The sequence below is a fragment of the Capra hircus genome, chromosome 1 (genome assembly GCF_001704415.2).
Source record: "Capra hircus breed San Clemente chromosome 1, ASM170441v1, whole genome shotgun sequence".
In the NCBI taxonomy this organism is placed as follows: Eukaryota; Metazoa; Chordata; class Mammalia; order Artiodactyla; family Bovidae; genus Capra; species Capra hircus.
Window position 1 is genome coordinate 2,830,439 of NC_030808.1, and position 20,094 is coordinate 2,850,532.

Here is a 20,094-nt window from a genome sequence, read left to right on the forward strand (position 1 = left end):
ACTAATCGCATCATGGAGGTCTACTCTCAAGGCCTCCTTAGCTCCCAAGTGCCTCATCTCCAAATACAGTCCCACTGGGGGTTAGGGCTTTACATATGAATTTGGCGGGGGTGGGGGGAGCGGTAAACATTCAAATTCAGTTCAATTCAGTTGCTCAGTTGTGTCCGACTCTTTGTGACCCCATGAACTACAGCACGCCAGGCCTCCCTGTCCATCACCAAGAGTTTACCCAAACTCATGTCCATTGAGTCGGTGACGCCATCCAGCCATCTCATCCTCTGTCATCCCCTTCTCTTCCCGCCTTCAATCTTTCCCAGCATCAGGGTCTTTTCCAATGAGTCAGTTCCTTGCATCAGGTGGCCAGAGTATTACAGTTTCAGCTTCAGCATCAGTCCTTCCAGTGAATATTCAGGGCTGATAAACATTTAGTCCTTAGCAAATATTGTATATTATAAAATATATATTATAAATAATAAAAATGTATTATAAAGTAATAATAATAGTGGTAACGATAAAGATAGCTAAATTAGCATGTATTGAACCAAGGTCATGGCGTCTGTACTTGGAGGGTTTAACGATCCATGGACACATCATAAGCTTAAGTCTGTCCAGCTGGCTTGGTGCCAGGGAGATGCGGGTTCCATCCATGGGTCAGAAGATCCCCTGGAGCCGCAGATGGCAGTCTGCTCCCATACTCTTGCCTGGGAAATCCCATGGACAGAGGAGCCTGGCGAGCTGCAGTCCATGGGGTCGCAAAGTGGGGCACGCTGAGCACACGTGAGCTTGATGCCACGCTCCCTTGCCCTTGTAGCGGTGGCTGTATGTGCTGACCCGTGTGTCCTTCTGATTTCATCTTGCAGGCCACAGCCTCTGCAGCGAGCAAGGCGGCAGTGCTGAGGCTGCTCCGGAGGAGGCTGAAGGGCCAGACTTGGAATCCTCAGATGATACTGATCACAGCAGCAAGGTGAGAGATTTCCATTTTCACATCCCATGTCTCGAACCACTAAAGAGTCACAGCTGACACATCACCTCTGCAGCTGTGTGTGGCGGGAAGGCCCCTCCACAGGACAGAAGTGTTTCTACTTCTGAGAGGTCACTAAATAGGATATGGCATCCTAATGATAGCCGTGAGAACAAACCCAGATGTGACAGTATAAGCCAGAGCTCACTCTTAATGAACTGAAGTCTGTGTCCATCCTGTTTTCTTCTTATGTCCTCCCTTTCTGTCTGAGGAAAAGGCATCCAAAATGAGTGTAACTGGGTCAGTTATACTTTCCTGCTACTCAGGGTTTCTATAAGGAACTGCATTTGCGTGGCCTCTGTTTAGCTCTTGTGAAGGGCGAACATCTTCTACATTAAAGGGAAAGAGACCATCGATTTGTCCATCCAAATACAGCGTGCTCAGCTGGGTGAGCACCGTGACGATGTTCTTATTCTGACTCTTGGGTGCTGCTATGAATTTGTTTTCCATAATTCATCATGCTTTATTTCCACTCCCTAAAGAGTTCCATGTGTCAGTAACCTCTTTTCATCACAGTGTCACAGTTTAAAACCTCTATTACCTATAGCCGAAAGACGCCTCTGCAGCAAAAAGCATGTGTGATTATGTCCGTATTTATTCATCTTTTTTTTGAGAATGTAGTTGACGTATTTATGTTGGTTCCCTTGCTTATCTAATATTGCTTGACGTTTACCAGTCATTTAACCTGAACAAATCATGTAACTTTAAATTATACTTTTGTTTTCTCATCTGCAATATCAGGGTGCTTCTTGCCCTTGTCCAGGATGATGCAGTGGGTCAAAAAATATAACTGATACTGTTGATGGAATTAGACTTCAAATATGAAAGATTGTTTTAAAAACCTGCATTTCTATGTGCATATGTTTGCGTCTCTTTTTGTCTTCACGTATCTTTGTAGGACTTTCGTTTTTTAAAAAATTTATTTATTTTTTAATTGAAGGATAATTGCTTTACAGAACTTGTTTTCTGTTGAACCTCAACATGAATCAGCCATAAGTATACGTGTATCCCAATAGGTATACATAAGTCCCACATCCATATAGAGGACTTTCTTGAGTGCCTGTGTCTGACTCTCTTGAGTATCTTTTTTTACCCGTATGTTTCTCTTTTGCCATCCTAGGATCAAACACTGTAAATTTTAGTATTTGAAAGTAATTGTAACATTTATAAATTTAATATTTATAGGCTGAAAGCCTTTATGTTGTCAGTTATTAATTAAAAAGCCAGAGAACGGAAATATATGTTTCATTTAAAGCCAAAAACACAGACAAAGGCTTGTTTATAGTTCCTTTTTATTTATGTGGCCTTTCACCTACTTTCTTGGGAAGGTGGGGGGAGGGTGATAGCCCTTGAGAGAAATAGGTATTTCCATGCAAGATATTTTGAGTGCTCTTTATTAAATCATTCTGTTATTAGGCTAAACATGTTCTTTTTGGTCTCTGATTTGGGAATACAGTTATTTTTCCTGTATCTAAGACATTCATTTTTGAAGACTTTTAAACTGGGATCGCTTTTACCTCGCTCCAGTAGCCCAGTGTTCCCCTGCCTTTGTGGATTTTAAAAGACTGTTTCCGTTTTAAATGCAGTGAGTCACGGAGGCCTTAGCAGGGCCCTCTGTAATATGAGGTCCTGGCAACAGGGAGGAAGGAAGAGGCCCAGGGCTCTGTCGCCTCATCCCAGGTGCCTCTTTGACTTCATGGCTCTTTCTCCTGAGAGCAAGGCCCTGGAACGTGCCTGGAGCAGACAGGGTCAAATAAAGCAGCAGGAGATGCTATTCCTGGAGTTCACTGTAGAAAAGCATAAATAAAAGAGAATTTCTTCAAAGTTATTGACAAGTTTGGGTGATGATGTGAGTATTTTTAAAGATCACACAGTGGCCTCATTGACACCAGAGGTTAGGCTCATAGTCCTTTTTTTCCAGGTTGGGTGTAGGAAGCACCATGATTCTGTACTTGAAAATACTCCTTCCTAGTGTGGAGTTGATTTCAGATTTTATCTTAATTTGAACAGTTTTGTTATTACTAATAAATGAGAGCTAATCCATGGGATCGCAAAGAGTCGGACACAACTGAGTGGCTGACACACAATACTTACGTGTATTAGTGCTAGTTGTTCAGTTGTGTCTGACCCTTTGCGACCCTATGGACGGTAGCCCGCCAGGCTCCTCTGTCCATGGGATTCTCCAGGCAAGAGGACTGGAGCGGGTTGCCATTCCCTTCTCCAGGCGATCTTCCCCACCCAGGAATCAAATCCAGGTCTCCTGCATCGTGGGCAGACTCTCTACCGTCTACAGTATCTTGTATATATTGGGTGTTATTCTGTATTAACCAATCTCGTCCTCAGAATACCCGTGAGAAAGAGATACTGTTATGCCCCCTATTTGATAGATGATGATTTTGGAACAGAAAGGTTAAGCAGCTTACTGAAGGTCACACAGCTCTGAGAGGGCAAAACATGGCTCTGTGTTGTTTCCTGCTTTGCTGAAATGACCTCCTGGCCAGATGGGCATGGTCTGCTAGTAAATACCAGGATTCAGAAAATGAAGGAAGTAGTTAATGGCTGAAGTAATTAATTAATTAATAAGCCAGTTTAGATACAGCTGAACCTTGAACAACACAGGGTTGAACTGGGAGAGTCTGTTTATAGGTGGATATTTTTCCAATAGTCCATAGTACTACCAATCTGGGTTTGATCTATAGATGCAGAACCATGGATGAGGAGGAAAAACGTGGATATGTGAGAACTATGTTTATGGGGGTGACGGGAAATGTAAGTTATATGTAGATTTTTGACTTTGAAGATGTTTGGCACCTCTAACCCCTCAGTTGTTCAAGAGTCAACTATATACTCATTAGCCACTTAAGTATTTTTCTAATGCTTATTAAGCTTTGTGAATATCTTCTGTCATGATTTAAAGTAACAGCAAGTGTATATTATAAGTTTCTTGATTAAGGTTAAATATTCTTTTAATATAGCTCCTATATCATTGTGTGATTTTTCTTGAGAAAAAAGCGAACATTCATTTTTAAGTTGTTCAGTTGCTCAGTCGTGTCTGACTCTTTGTGACCCCATGGACTGCAGCATGCCAGGATCCCTTCCCTTTCAAACTGTCTCCCGGAGTTTGCTCAGCTTCATGTCCATTTAGTCGGTGATGCCATCCAACCAGTGTATCCTCCGTCCTCAGTCTTTCCCAGCATCAGGGTCTTTTCCAGCGAGTCGGCTCTTCGTATCAGGTGGCCAGAGTATTGGAGCTTCGGCTTCAGTATCATCCTTCCAATGAATATTCCGGAGTGATTTCCTTAGGATTGACTGCTTTGATCTCCTTGCAGTCCACGGGACTCTCAAAAGTCTCCTCCAACACCACAATTGAAAAGCATCAAGATATAAGTTGTAAGCTGCCTAAAAGTGGAAGGACAACTTCGCCTTAATTTGAATGCTCCAGAATGGGTGCAGAATAGAAAAGTAAAGAGAAACAAACGAACGAACAAGTGAAATGAAACAAGTAATCATTTTTTGAAAATTCTGGCTGAGTACATGAAGGCTGTTGATTCGTTTTTGCTGCTCTTCCTAAGTGAACTGTCTTAATGAAAAAGTGGGCAGGATAAGGAGAATGCGTGTTGGAGTTTTGTTTTTACACATTTTTCTGATCGCAGTTCTTGCTATATGTGGTCTTTTGGGGTTGAGCAAATAGATAATTGTGAGTTTTGTTGTCGAGCGGTGGTAACGGGGGAATGTCACATCCATGGGGAGGGGGAGTGGGACTTTCACACTGCAGGGGCAGCCTGGCGGCCTTTCTCTCTGTAAGCCGTCTGCTTGCTCTTGTGACTGTGGGTGACAACCTCAGAGGGCCTCCTCACCACCACCTCTGCTCCCCCCCCTTCTTTCCCTGCTTCTAATCAAAAACTCTTGTCCCTTGAAATGAATACTAATTAGCTCCGGGCAGTCCCGTCCTGCATTCCAGACCCCTGGCAGCTGCGATTTAGTAACTGATGTATGAGAGTCATTCATTTTCAGAGCATTTCCGATGGGAAAGCCTTCTTTTATCGTTTTAACTCACAGTGTGATTGTCTTGGAAATGTTTGCTTTTGTAACAAAGCGTTCAGGGAAAACATGAAAACATCAATTTTTTTTAAAAAATAATAAATTGGGGTTTTAGTGCCTGCTTCTGACTTGACTCTCCGAGGGGTGTCTTCGAAGTTGTTTGAACCGGGCGGGTTTAGTATTCCTGTGCAGTGCAGGCTGCTGGCCAATCAGCTGATCTCAGTCTGCAGAGTAGAGATGCTCACATGCCAGAGAGGCTTTTTTTTTTTTTTCCATTGTTTTCTTGCCTCTTGGCTCTCCATTTCTGGAACTTCTGCTGTTTAGCCAGGTGAAATCAAAGCTTTCTCATCCATCGGGTAGCCTTTGTCACCCTCCCAGAGGGCACTGCTGGGCAGCGGGAGCTGCTGCTGGGATTGCGCTGCTGCTGTCCTCTGTAAAGAGATGCAGCTGTAGGTAGGTCCTCGTGGCAGAGCCGGCATGGGCTGTCTGGATGAAGGATGCTTGCTCGGGAGCACGAAGGCACTAGGTACTCTCCAAGTGTTTGAGAAACTCCTGTCTCTTTGCTGAACGTGTCAGGAGGTAGAATTATCATGAGAACACCTTCTTGATGATGTCTGCATTGTGGAAAATAAAGCGCAAGCCCAGGATTGAAAACAATGGCAAGTCCAGAGATTCTGTATACCGGACGCTTCATCTGGTGAGCACTGTTTGAATTCTGGCTTTCTTGCCAGCCTTTGTTTATGTTACGACTTTCTAGCTGGTCTGTTTCCCAGTTCGAATGATGGTGATACGCTTGTCCCATGTCTGCATCCTTCATCCTTCTGCCCTTTAGATCCCTTTGTTGAGAGAGAATTATCTATTTTAGCATGGGGGTGGGGCATCAGTAGTTGGTGTGAAGTCAAGTTTGACCTGGAATCTTTACGTGTGTCTGGTTTTTCATTTTTAAGTGATGGAAAGATGGATTGTTATTATTCGTAATGATCTCAGTTGCTCCCTCTTTCTTTTGGATGTTGAGAGTTTGAAGATGTTTGTCTCCCTTTCCCCCCCTGCCCCCCATAAGTTAGCCTAAGTATTCAGCAAGCATTTCTAGAAGATGGATGTTCAGTTTGTCTCCTATAAAATTTTAAGCGATTTTGACTATTTCTGCTTACTCGAAAAGGAGGTGGATTTATTGGTGTTGGCTCAGGGTATGTGTTAATGATTTAACATCAATTGACCTATATTGTGTATGCCAATTCCTATGGTAACTGTTGCCTCTTTTCTAAATATAATTTATATTGGAGTATTGTTGCTTTACAGTGTTATGTTAATTCTGTTGTATAGGAAAGTGAATCAGTTTTATACACACACACATACATATATATCCACCCTGTTTTTTAGATTTCCTTCCATTTAGGTCAAGACAGCACAGAGTAGAGTTTCCTGTGTAATATAGTAGGTTCTCATTAGTTATCTCTTTTATACATAGTAGTATATATATGCCAATCCCAGTCTCCCAATTTATCCTACCCTTCCTTACCTCCTTAATAAATATTTTTGGTGCATTAATGGGGAGGAATAACTTAAAATCAAATCAAGCATGGTAATAGTTTACTATTCATATCAGAGCCTGCTGACTGTTAGATTTTGTGTCATGTACTGAAATGTGAACTTGGACAGTGAGTACAGCTGCTTTACTCAAATAAGCCTTCACCTTCTTAAATTTTTCTTCTTCAGAGTTTGTTCAAAAGGAGATGGAAGAGGTAACAGAGAACTCGAGGGACTATCATTGTATATGATGGTCTCTGAAATGATGGAGTATGTTACTTTGGTGTGTGTTTGTCACGAAAGCTTAAATAAGGCTGCAAGATTTTAGGCCACCCTGGCCCCTTTTAAACCTGTGGGGAGTGTTAAATCAGGCGGACTCAAAGGACAGTTTTAGAACTCTGAACTCATCCTGAGATAGAAATTGCCTTCAGTGGTTGCATAACAGGAAGAGCTTTAACAGCTGGGTAGCCCAAGTTGATAGTGTGCACTTAAAAGCCTACCCCCTCTTTTTGTACTTTCTTTTCATCTCCCACAGGAAGAAAGAGATATTATAAACACTGCACTTCAAGCAGACCTCAGGAAAGTAGCCCGTTTCTTCTGCCACTGTCCTGTTCATCTTCGTACCTTGAGTGGATAATTCTTCGTCCTGACAGTGGGGATGGCTCTGCCACCCTTTAACAGGTTTAAACGGGCAGCTTGGAAATGCCCAGAAGAGCTTTCCGTTTCTAAGGTGGCAGTCCTCAAGCAGGGGAGACAGGTTTGGATTCAGAGAAACCGTGTCTGTCTTCTCCTTTCCAGCAATTCTTTCACTACTTGTACCAGTTCTGGGAAACTTGGACTTTAGGGGTGTGTTGAGGACCTCACCTGGCAGCTCTCTTTCTGGGCTATAGAGCTTGATGTATAAATTATCAGGATGCCACGTAGCACTTAGCAATGGAACGGGGAAAGCACCGCATCCGACTCCTCCTGCCTCCTGTGTCCTGGCTGAGCTACCTTCTGGAGAAGGTCCTATCAGAGTTCGATGCAAAGAAGTTTGACCCCAGTGTGGGGACGGGGAGACTTAAGAGCTGGGCCACCATGTGGAAAATCCCTAGATTGAGTTCAGTTCAGTTCAGTTGCTTAGTCGTGTCTGACTCTTTGTGACCCCATGAATCACAGCACACCAGGCCTCCCTGTCCATCACCATCTCCCAGAGTTCACTCAGACTCAAGTCCATCGAGTCAGTGATGCCATCCAGCCATCTCATCCTGGGTTGTCCCCTTCTCCTCCTGCCCCCAATCCCTCCCAGCATCAGAGTCTTTTTCCAGTGAGTCAACTCTTCACATGAGGTGGCCAAAGTACTGGAGTTTCAGCTTTAGCATCATTCCTTCCAAAGAAATCCCTAGATTAGAGGTATTCTAAAGACGACCTGCAATAGGGAGAACCTGGTTTGATTCCTGAGTTGGGAAGATCCACTGGAGAAGGGAAGGGATACGCTACCCACTCCAGTATTCTTGGGCTTTCCCGGTGGCTCAGCTGGTAAAGAATCCACCTTCAATGTGGGAGACCTGAGTTCGATCCCTGGGTTGGGGAGATCCCCTGGAGAAGGGAAAGGTTACCCATTGCAGTATTTTGGCCTGGAGAATTCCATAGACTGTATAGTCCATGGGGTTGCAAAGAGTCGGACATGACTGAGCAACTTTCACTTTCAAAGACAACCTGCATTTCATACTTCCTTCTAAGGCTTTTTTGGAGAGTGGGTAATATTTTAGTGAAACAGAGTTCTCAAACTTGATGACATCCTTTGAAAATAATTGTTTCCAAGCAAAAATTTCGCTAAGAGCATTATAAATAACACCCCTTGGCAATATCTCACTACTGCCACCTGGGAAGCCCATATGTACAATATAGCTGGTTAGTCTATGTGTTCTTATTTAAGTTTATTTTATTAAACTTATTATTTAGTTAGATAACCTGGAGTCGTATGGCTATGTTGACCCATTTCCTTGTGAGAAACCTGAGAGTTTATACCTTGAATCAGAGAATAGGGTTGCCAGTGGAGAAACTGTCCCTGTTCCCCCCTGCAGTCAACTTCAGAGACTCCAGTGGATAAATCTGTCTTAGCATAGAAAGAAAGTGTCTTATAAGGAAGGGACGCCTAAGGCTCTGAACTCTCAGAAGAGAACTCAAGGAAATTTGGAGGTGTCTTCTGGGATGCTAAAGGTATTTCCTTTCCTATTATAACCCAGGATCTGGCTCAGGAGGGGTGTGTCAGGAGGAAGGTGAGGAAGCTGGCTGTTTGAGGTGATGTTGGTAGGAGATGGCTAGGTGTAGAGCACCAAAGCCCTGGCCTACATGACCAGAGCTTCCCCAATGGGCTTGATTAAAACTCAGGGTACCAAGCCTTAGACGTGGTGAACTTGACATAGGCCAAGTCAGGACCTCTACTCACACTCTTTCTTTTTTTTAATATAAAATAAACAGCAAGAATTTATTGTATAGCCCAGGGAACTATGGGATTCCCAGGTGGCTCAGCGGTAGAGAATCTGCCTGCAATGCAGGAGCCGCACAAGAAGCAGGTTTGATCCCTGGGTTGGGAAGACCCCCTGAAGGAGGGTATGGCAGCCCACTCCAGTATTCTTGCCTGGAGAATCCCATGGACAGAGGAGCCTGGCGGGCTACAGTCCATAGGGTTGCAAAGAGTCAGACTCGACTGAAGCGACTTAGCATGCATGCACGCACATATATATGTATAATTAAATCAGTTGCTGTATACCTGAAACTAACACAGTATAATTCCCTGGTGGCTCAGATGGTAAATTGTCTGCCTGCAATGCGGGAGACCTGGGTTCGATCCATGGGTCAGGAAGATTCCCCTGGAGAAGGAAATGGCAACCCACTCCAGTACTCTTGCCTGGAAAATTCCATGGACAGAGGAGCCTGGTAGGCTATAGTCCATGGGATCGCAAAGAGTCAGACATGACTGAGCAACTTTACACACAAAAAAAGTCAATTTTTCATGAAAAGAAGATTATCATGAGAGTGTGGACCATGGGATTGAGAAGGGAGATGGAAGTGAAGAGAGACAAGGGTCCAGGTTACAGAAGGTCTGAATGGTGAGACGTGTGTCTTCCGATGATCTGCTGACAGTGGGTCTGCAGACCTGGGACCCAGGGAGCCTGGGGTTCGGTCAGCTCTACCGTCAACCAGCAAAGCCACAGCAGGCTCATCACTTCTACTCTCATCTTCTCAGTTCCCATATTGGTATGAGCAAGCTGACCCATCTCCTAGCAGCAGAGACAGGAATTCAAGCAACCTGGGCCCCCACAGAGCTCAGATGTGAGGACAAAGTGTGCTGTTCTGCTCTCTGAAAAGAAGTCATCACCTGGATGACCCTCCTTGAAACTCACACTCCTAAAAATGAAAACCTCTGAGTATTTATGAAGAAGCAGAGGGAATGAAAACCCAGAAACTCCATGTCATGCTTTTCGTTATTATAACCAAATATTGCTAAGAATGGCAAGTCTGCATGGTGTGAATTGGGGGTACCAAGGGAAGTGTCCTGTTTTTGAAGTGTGTCAGAGTCCCCAGGTTATAACTTGGCATGGGGCATCTTAAGGCCTGGGGCATCCTTGGTATAATTGATGAGGACATTGGATTTTGCATGACGACTTGTCTAAATGATTAAACTGCAGAAAGGTCTACCATGTCTCTGGTGGGAATACGGTGATGGATTTACATATCATGAATAATAGCTAGGATATTAATTTGCATGTAAATGGCAGGCAGCTGCAGTTAGAGCTGGGACAGTTAGAAAAGCATTGTGTAAGTGAAGGTGCCAGTTATACATTTGTTGTGTTGGCGAGTGACAAATCAAAGTGACACAGGAGAGTTTGGGATCAGCTGGAGGGCATGGTACTTAAACTGTCAGCTGTGATCATTCTCTTCCCATGGAATTTTCATTTTAGTGAGGCACACCCTCCCCCCTTCCATAATGTCTGTGTTATAATGCCTATTATAATTGCCTATTACAGTTACCATAAGATTATCTCAAAGATGTGGACATTTTTGTCAAAATGGATTTACTCGTTCCTTTTTAATTATTAAGACAAATCCATATTTTACGGTTAATATTTAATGATGACATTGAGTTTGTAAAATCCTAACATAACTAGATAAAACTTTATTTCTACTGAAACAGGCTTTGATGAAAAACTAATAGTCTTTCTTTTTTTTAACAGCCTTATTAGAATATAATTCACATGTCATAGAGTTCAGCCCATTTTGATGAGCTTTTCATCAGTCACCAAAGGGAGAATGCTTTGGGGCATATTCAGTGTTGGAAACATTGATTCCATAGGAAGCATTTAATAGTGCCCTTGACAGGTGACTGATACATCCTGGCATGTAGGACCAGAGTTTGTGCTATCAATAAATAAGCTGTGTAACCTTAAGAGATTTGGATCAATAATCATGTGGATTTGGGTCCTGGCTCTGCCCTTTCTGTCATGACATTGCTACTAATGCATCCTTGTTAGGTTCCGATTTCCCATGTCCTTGTCCTGTCTTTATTTCGGGCTTCCTTCCTGTTGGGCTGTGCTAATAAGCGGAAGGCAGTATGCTAACGAGGCAAAGGCAGTAGCTAATAAGGGGAAGGCAGGTTAATGTTCGCTGCTGTAGCCTTTCTCTGTATTTAACAATTGTGTTATATGTACCACAGCTTTCTTATCCATTCGTCTGCTGATGGGCATCTAGGTTGCTTCCATGTCCTGGCTCTTATAAACAGTGCTGCGATGAACATTGGGGTACATGTGTCTCTTTCAGTTCTGGTTTCCTCAGTGTGTATGCCCAGCAGTGGGATTGCTGGGTCATAAGGCAGTTCTAGTTCCAGTTTTTTAAGGAATCTCCACACTGTTCTCCATAGTGGCTGAACTAGTTTGCATTCCCACCAACAGTGTAAGAGGGTTCCTTTTTCTCCGCATTCTCTCCAGCATTTATTATTTGTAGACTTTTGGATAGCAGCCATTCTGACCGGCGTGAGATGGTACCTCGTTGTGGTTTTGATTTGCATTTCTCTGATAATGAGTGATGTTCCCTCCATGGGATACACTTGGTTTGGCTCCTGTGCGCTCCACAAAATGCCAACCATGACTTTCAGCTCTGTGTACCCATGGTCGTTTTTGGAAGCATGTTCTTCTCAGAATGTTCACTCTTAGGAGTGAGTAGATGGGTGATAGAAAAAGTAATTCTTTATTTGCTCTATTGGAAATACTTTGTATTTCCTGGGGGTAAACTGGACAAGAGAAGCAGGAAAGAGAAGTCCAAGAAGGCAACCACCAGTTTCAAGGAGATATGCATCAAACATCTCTAGAGTGGTACATTTTGAACAAATGTTAGTAAACTATCAATAGATTCTGTGCTACAAAATAATAGCCTGTAGAGTAATACCATGGAGAGCTTTAAAAGATACAAACACTTGCACATCCCACCCTAGAAATTCTGATTTTTAACAAAATTTTTGGCTGCGCTTGGTCTTCGCTGCTACACGCGGACTTTCCCTAGTTGCGATGAGCAGGGCTACTCTCTGGGTGCGGTGCTTGGCCCTCTCATTGCAGTGGCTTGTCTGGTTGTGGAGCACGGACTCCAGGGCATTCAGGATTCAGTAGTTGCAGCACACAGGCTTAGTCACCTCATGGAGTGTGGGCTCTTTCCAGACCAGGGCACAAACCTGTGTCCCTTGCCTTGGCAGGCGAAATTCTTAACCCCTGGAGCACCAGAGAAGTCCCCAGAGACTCTGAATTGATCTGGAGGATGTGCTGGGCATTGGGAGTGGTTTAAGAGCTCCCCAGGTGATTCCTCCAGCAGCCAAGGTGGAGAGCTACTGATGCCCTGGGGTTTTCAGTGCTCCGTCTTTGGCCCTTGCTTTGAAGAACTGTTTTGCCTAACTTGGAAACTTGGAATTTTCAAATTCTAGAATCCCAAATTTCTGCTTGACCCATCCTGGACAGTTGGGTGGGGACTGAGCTGTGGAGGTCTTGTTCAGGGCCCAGTGCCCCTTAGTTTTAGCTGGAGGAGTGGGGAGGCAGGGGGTGCTGGTAGCAGTAGTGGGGTTGGTCATGGAATCTTTCTGCCTTGGAGAAGCTGGAGAGATGGAAGCTTTTAAATACATATATATGAGTATCTATGGTTATCTTGGACTTCCCTGGCGGCTCAGACAGTAAAGCCCCTTTAGAAAGTTGCTTCCATCTCAGTTTTTAATAGAGACAGGGAGACGCCAAGCTTATCAAATCATCTTCCAGCTTTGCAATGTAAATATGTATAGCGCACTAAACTGAGAGTCCGGTAATGAATTAGCCTTGTATTTTGGGTGAAATGCCTTTGGCTGTATCTTCCTCTGGTTGGTGAGCTTGCGGGGTAGTTAAGAACACAGACTTTGAGCCATGCTGCCTGTTTCACGTCTGAGCTGTGCATTCTTAGATGAGTTACTTAACTACTCTGGACTTCCCTTGTCTCAACTGTTAAGTAGGTATGATCACAGCCCTTACTTATGAGCAGATTAAATGCATCAAACCAGTGCCTAATAGGCAGTGATCACTCAGTCTATGCCAGGAGTTGTTATTATGGTTGTTTGGAGCATTCAGTGAGTGCTCAGATGTGTGGAGCAATCTGGGGAAATGGGCGCTGTGATTCATGAGTGGCAGTTCGTTAACCAGGCTGAACGTCGTCAGAAGGACAGGTGTCAGGCAAGTGTCTCCGGTGAGGAATGACGTCTGTCTTGCTTTTCCAACTGTGCTCTGAAGAGCACGGAACAGGTGGCCGCGTTCTGCCGCAGTCTGCACGAGATGAAGCCCTCTGACCCGAGCCCGTCCCCCCAGGACTCCACTGGGCCTCAGCTGGCCGCCATGAGACAGCTCACGGACGCCGATAAGCTGCGCAAGGTTATCTGCGAGCTCCTGGAGACAGAGCGCACCTACGTGAAGGTGCGTCTCCCGCCCTCCCTCCTGCGTGCTTCCTGTTGTCACTGAGGGATGCATGCTGGGTGTTTATACACGGATGTCGGCTCATGGCAAAGCCAGTCCACGGCCATGAAGGGTGTCTTGTCTCTCCTATGGAACTGGCCTTGATTCTGAATGTTACAGTTTCCTTCTGTGTTTTAGGGAGGCATGCCTATTCTCACAGCAATTCATTGATGGAAATAGCTGATTGATTGACTCCGAAAGGAGATAACGGTGAATATTAAGTGAACCTTCTGACCTTTCTAAATAGGCTGTTGAGCTCATACTAAAATTGAATTCAGTTTTGACAAATTTAAGTAGTGGTATCTTCACAATCTGCTTTGAGTCGAGGCAGAAGGGTATCAGGTCTCTTTTGTGTTATAATTTGTTCTGACATTTAGTTATACTCTCAGAACTAGATCTTGTGTTCCTATATAATTTATAATATATACAATGGTTGTTTTAAAATGATTAAAGAAGACAGCTTGTAAGTGATACAAACTTTATTTAAAACTTTATTCATGAATTGGACAGTCTTCTTTTGTAGAATTGCAAGATGGGGCAGAAGGCAAGAAGCTTTTATAACAAAGAATCAAGAACAAGGAAGAGAAAAGTAGAAAATGTTTAATTGGCTAGGGCCACAAAGTCAACCTTGGTTGGGGTGAAAAGACCCGGAATTGGCTTGGCGTTTGGATATTGGTTGACTATATATATACTACATTTCTGGTCAAGTCGTGTATTGACAGGGACATACAAATCATTTAAATTTTGCTTTACTGACATGGCACCCCAGGCAAGAGAGGCTCCATCTGTGGCTTAGAAAGTTATTTCAACACTATATAATCTGCAGTATATTCCTATAATGATATAATTAACCTAACTATGACATTGTATGATCATATACATATGCCTCTGTATAATTTAGTTATGTCGAGTCTTTGTTTCAACTGTGTGATCTATTTTTAATGATTTATCTTAGTCTTTAAGTCAGAGGTTAGCAAGTATGGCCCTTGGGCCAAATCCGGCTCTCTGCTTTTACAAATAAAGTTTTATTGAAACACAGCCACACACATTTGTTTATGTGTTGGGTTGGCCAAAAAGTTCATTTGGGTTTTCCTGTAACATCTCATGGCCATTTTTTTGTCCAGCCCAGTATCATTTATACTGCTTTCCTGCTGCAGCAGCAGAATTAAATAGTTGTGACAGAGACCATATGGCTACAAAGCCTGAAATATTTTCAGAAGAGGTTGGCTCACTTCTGCTTCAGTGAACCTCAGTGGCCTAAAGACTGAAATATTAGCCTTTGGGACATAATTTTTTTTTTCTTTTAGATTCTTTATAAACTTTCAGATGTGCTAATCTGATATTCTTTCAACCCTTAGGACTTAAACTGTCTCATGGAGAGATACCTAAAACCTCTTCAAAAAGAAACGTTTCTCACCCAGGATGAGGTACGGTAGCTATCATCTGAACTGTAACTTGACCTGGTGATGGGGAAGAATTGAGGACCTCACACAATACTGAGCATTTTGAATTCATTTAGTTGTAATAAATAGGTCAAGTTATTGCCTGGCGAGCTCTTGGCATGCACTCCAAGAGGAAAGAGTTGGCTCACCTTCTGATGGTGGGAGCATTACCATATGGGTAGAAAAACTTTTAAATCAGAAGCAAATGAAGGATCCACACACTAGTGAAACAGGCGGTTGATGACATTGTTTTGCATTTTCCAGCTTGATGTGCTCTTTGGAAATTTAACCGAAATGGTAGAGTTTCAAGTAGAATTCCTTAAAACTCTGGAAGATGGAGTGAGATTGGTACCTGATCTGGAAAAGCTTGAGAAAGTTGATCAATTTAAGGTAAGTCTCTTCCTGAAATAGTGTCAAGCTGCCTCCTAATGTCAGCAGTGAGGTATCCTGTAGGTCCAGTTGAATCTCCTGAAAACATATCACAGGAGGCATTGTTGCTGTGGTATTGGGTCTTCATTGGATATCCAGTGGGGTCAGTTCCTAAAGGGAGTCGGAGAGGGGAATGGACTGTGCTTGCTGGTCTGGCTAAGGTAGAACCAGTGCCATTGATTTCCATTTAACTGGAGTATCTACTGACTTCTATTTAGGAAGATGCACCTACCTTTTGTTCTGTTTATGTGGGGGCCTTCGACACTTGCTGTTAGCAAAATTCGACTAGCTGTCTTGGTTTTCCGATAAACAAATTAATTTATCTTGTTCTGGGGAACTGGTTAATAGAAATGCTTATCGTTATCCAGGAGGAAGACAGTCTTCCAGCACACAGTGTCCCTGTAGCCTTAATGAGGATTTATGACTAGAGCACTCAGTGAGGGTGCTTACAGCAGGCTTCCTCTTCCTTGGTTGGTTTCCCCTTGCAGAGATTTTCTGCGTTGTGTTTCCAACCAACAAAGCTCATTGATTCATGCACAATGGTTTTGGCTTATGTGTCACCCTCACAGACGTTTAAAAAGGTTAATGGAGGTATAATTGACATACAACACACTGCTTATATTTAAAATGTACAGTTTGATGAAATCTGACATGTGTACACCTCTGAAGCTGTCACCTCAATCAGGATAATGGGCATAATTATCACCCCCTAGTTGTTTTTCCCATTCTTTTGTGATTCCTCTCTTTTTCTTCTGGCCTCTCAGCCACAGGCAACTGTGTCTGCTTTCTGTTACCATAGATGAGTTTGCATTCTGGAATTTTATATAAATGAAATCATGTAGCCCAGACATTTTTTTTATGTGGCGTCTTTTACTGCATAATTATATTGAGTTCCACCCATATTGTTTCATATACCCATAATTCATACTCTTTAATTGCTGAGTAGTACTTGCATTGTGTGGATGTATCGGTACTATTGATATACTTTGTGATCCTTTCTCCTTTCTTGGGAATTTAGGTTGTTTCCAGCTTTTGGTAATTACAAGTAAAGTTGTTGTGAACATTTGTGTGCAAGTTTTAGTATTAATGTATTAAGAGACCCATGAAATTAAGAGATCCATGGAATTCTCCAGGCCAGAATACTGGAGTGGGCAGCCTTTCCCTTCTCCAGGGGATCTTCCCAACCCAGGGATCAAACCCAGGATTCCCGCACTACAGGCAGATTCTTTACCAGCTGAGCCATGAATATATGCTTTTATTTCTCATGGATAAATACTTCGGAATGGAGTGGTTGGATCGTATGGAAAGTGTATGTTTAACTTTTTAAGAAGCTGCGGAACTGTTTTCCGGAATGACTGTGCCAGTGCGCAGTTCCACCAGCTGTCCCTCTTTCTTTCAGCAGGGTCAGGTCACTCTTTTTAAACTTAGCCAGTTTAGCAGATATGTGGTGACCCTTCATTATGGCTTTATTTTAATTTCTCTGATGATATGATGATGAATATCTTTCTTTGTGCTAATTTGCTTTCATTATAGCCTCTTTGGTGAAATGTCTGTTCAGATCATTCACCCATTTATTATATTGGACTGTTATCTTATTATTGAATCTTGGGAGTTCTTTGAAAATTTTGTGTAGAAGTCTATTACCATATATATGATTTGTAAATATTTTCTTTTGTCATACAATATCTCTCAAAGAGCAGAATTTTTTTTTTCAAGTTGATTTCTTTTTTTAAATTGAGTATAGTTGATTTATGTTATGTTAGTTTCAGGTATATAACAAAGTGGTTTAGTTTATAAGTGAAAATCGCTCAGTCGTGTCCGACTCCTGCAACCCCATGGACTGCAAACTGCCAGGCTCCTGTGTCCATGGAATTCTCCAGGCAAGAATACTGGAGTGGGTTGTCATTTCCTTCTCCAGATTTAGTTTATATATAGACATATAAGGAGAAGGCAATGACATCCCACTCCAATACTCTTGCCTGGAAAATCCCATGGACGGAGGAGCCTGGTAGGCTGCAGTCCATGGGGTTGCTAAGAGTCAGACACGACTTAGCGGCTTCACTTTCACTTTTCAGTTTCATGCATTGGAGAAGGAAATGGCAACCCACTCCAGTGTTCTTTCCTGGAGAATCCCAGGGATGGGGCAGCCTGGTGGGCTGCCGTCTCTGGGGTCGCACAGAGTCAGACATGACTGAAGCGACGTAGCATAGACATATAATTGTTTTCAGATTCTTTTCCCTTATAGGTTATTACCATATATTGAGTATAGTTCCCTGTGCTATGTAGTAGGTCCTTGTTGGCTATTATTTTATGTGTAGTAGTATATATATGTTCATCTCAAGCTCCTAATTTATTCCTCCCCACAGAAGTTTTATTAAAAAAAATTTTTTTTTTGGCTATGCCGCATGGCATGCAGGCTGTTAAATTCCCTAATCAGGGATCAGATCCGCACCCCCCTGCAGTGGAAGCCTGGATTCTTAACCACTTGATCTCCAGGGATGTCCCCAGAAATTTTTGTTTTTCAATGAAATCCAATTTTTCAAATTTTTTCTTTTCTGGGTCATTCTTTTGGTGTCTTATCTATGAAATCTTTGCCTAAAGCAAGGTCATAAAGTTTTCTCCTAGGGAAGTTTTGTGACTTGGGGACTTATATATTAGTCTCTTATCTGGTGTGATGGGTGAATCAGGGTCAGTTTTTTGTATATGAATATTTAATTTTCTAGCACTGGGTTTTGAAATGACTGTCTCTCGATCTTTCTCCACTGAGTAACTTTCGCACTTGTGTTGCCTTGGGCTCAGTTGTCCGCTCAGGTGTGGCCCCGGAACTCTGTGACTGTCTTCTAACAGGTGCGGAAATCCGGCTGTGTCACGTTAGTACCCCTGATAGGTTTGTAGGGTGAGAGGAAGACTATCCTTCGATATATTTTTGTGTGTGTCATCTCTTCACAGTCCCTCTCTGCAACAGGAGTCATTTGGAATGCTCATACACTTTCATACACATAAGCTTATGGACCTATATTTATATATAGTTCTCTATTTTTATTTGGATATAATTTCAGACTTACAGAAAGGTGACAAGAATAGCGCAAAGAATTCTAAGCTATCCTTCTCCCACGTTTTCCAAATGTTAACATTTGACCACATTTGCTTTATCCTTTCTCTGGCTACCTAATGTGTATGTGTGTGTGTGTGTTGGGTTGTGTTGTGTGTGTCTGTGTGTATAAAAGGTATAATTTTTTCTCCTGAAAGATTTGAGTAAATTACAGGCATAATACCCCTTTATCTACTAAATATAGTTGGTTTTTTTTTTTTTTTTTTTTTTTTGTGGAATTGCTTGGGTTAGTTCATTTTTTCTCTCCTCGGGGTGATTGGTGATACTGTCCATTTGAAATACGGCTTGGCTTGTTGGTAAATTAATTAATAGGACAGTGTTAGAACACCATAATAAGGGCTAGTAGTTTGTCAGTTAATCAAAAAAGTTGCTTACTGTGGCACATGAGAAAGATGCATACAGACCTGAAAATGCTTGGTTTTAATCTGCAATACCTAACATTCATGGTCTTCATTTAGCGTGCTTTTTCTGTGGCATCAGTTCTTTGTGTTTAGATTCTGTTGATCACTTTAGGTGTGTTTAGCTAGCAGAACTGTGATACAAACATGATGGTGTCACAAGCAGAGGTGTTATTCTAGGGAGGGATTAGCGCATGATCCTTTGAGCAGGTTCACTCCAGAGCAGTCACTGTTGTAAATAGCATTTAAGTGGAACCCTTTTCTCCGACCTTCATTTCGCTGATTTCCTGCATAATCTGACAGTCTCCACTCTGTCTCTAAGACGTGACAGTTGATGCTCACTGAATGTTCTCGGCCCCGGGGCTGCTCTCTGGCACTTTTGAGTTGGTTTCTCAGTCGGTGTTCATCCCTAAGCCTGTTGCTCTTGGTTTCTGTGATTGCTGTTTTGTTTAAATCCTGATTATATATTTGCCAAAAATTAAAAAGCTTGTTAAAAAGGTGCAAATTGTGTTGCATAGAACACTAGCCCTACAACAGGATTAGTTAAAAAAAAAAAAAGAAAGAAAGAAAATTGGTTCTGAGATCAAATAAGTTTTGGTAAAATTTCCTCCTGGGAATTTGCAGTGTCTGTCAGCCAGTGAGAGGCTCTGTGTGGTCCTACTGAATAGAAACACAGGGTAAATGCAGTCTTTGTGTGCACACCCGCCATATTTGTGCTCTGAGATTATTTTTTAAGGCTCGAAGAATAAATGAACACGTTAATGTTCTATCTGTGTTTCCTATATGGTAAATGCCTTGAATTTATATCAAGTTAAACAAATGAATGACTTGATGTGGCTAAAGTAAGGGGTTACATTTAGAGCTTTTTCTTACACAACTTGTCTCATTTAATTATTGGATATGGTTCAAAGGATGACTGTCTGTACAGGGTCAGGGGGATGAGATCTGGGGAGGCGTGTAGCTGAAAAAGTAAAGGAGGAAAAGTAGAACATGTAGGAAATGAATTTAGGCCTCTAATTACCAATTATGTGTGGTTCATAATAAACCTTTGTTTTCTTTTAATTAGACTATCAGAATTTTCTACGTTGTTAATTAAAATAAAATGCATTTTGTGGAACTCAATTTA

The 20,094-nt window shown here is 42.5% G+C and overlaps 1 protein-coding gene across 6 annotated transcripts in view; it reads left to right on the forward strand.

The window, feature by feature from the left end:
* Window positions 1-20,094, forward strand: part of TIAM1 (T-cell lymphoma invasion and metastasis 1) — a 462,470-nt gene that overhangs the window by 405,251 nt on the left and 37,125 nt on the right. For all 6 annotated transcript variants that reach the window (XM_018048483.1, XM_018048423.1, XM_018048380.1 and 3 more), the window contains 4 exons: window positions 861-964; window positions 13,369-13,548; window positions 14,946-15,014; window positions 15,294-15,419. In XM_018048483.1, the coding sequence (XP_017903972.1) occupies window positions 861-964; window positions 13,369-13,548; window positions 14,946-15,014; window positions 15,294-15,419 (479 nt within the window). The remainder of the gene's footprint in view (window positions 1-860; window positions 965-13,368; window positions 13,549-14,945; window positions 15,015-15,293; window positions 15,420-20,094) is intronic.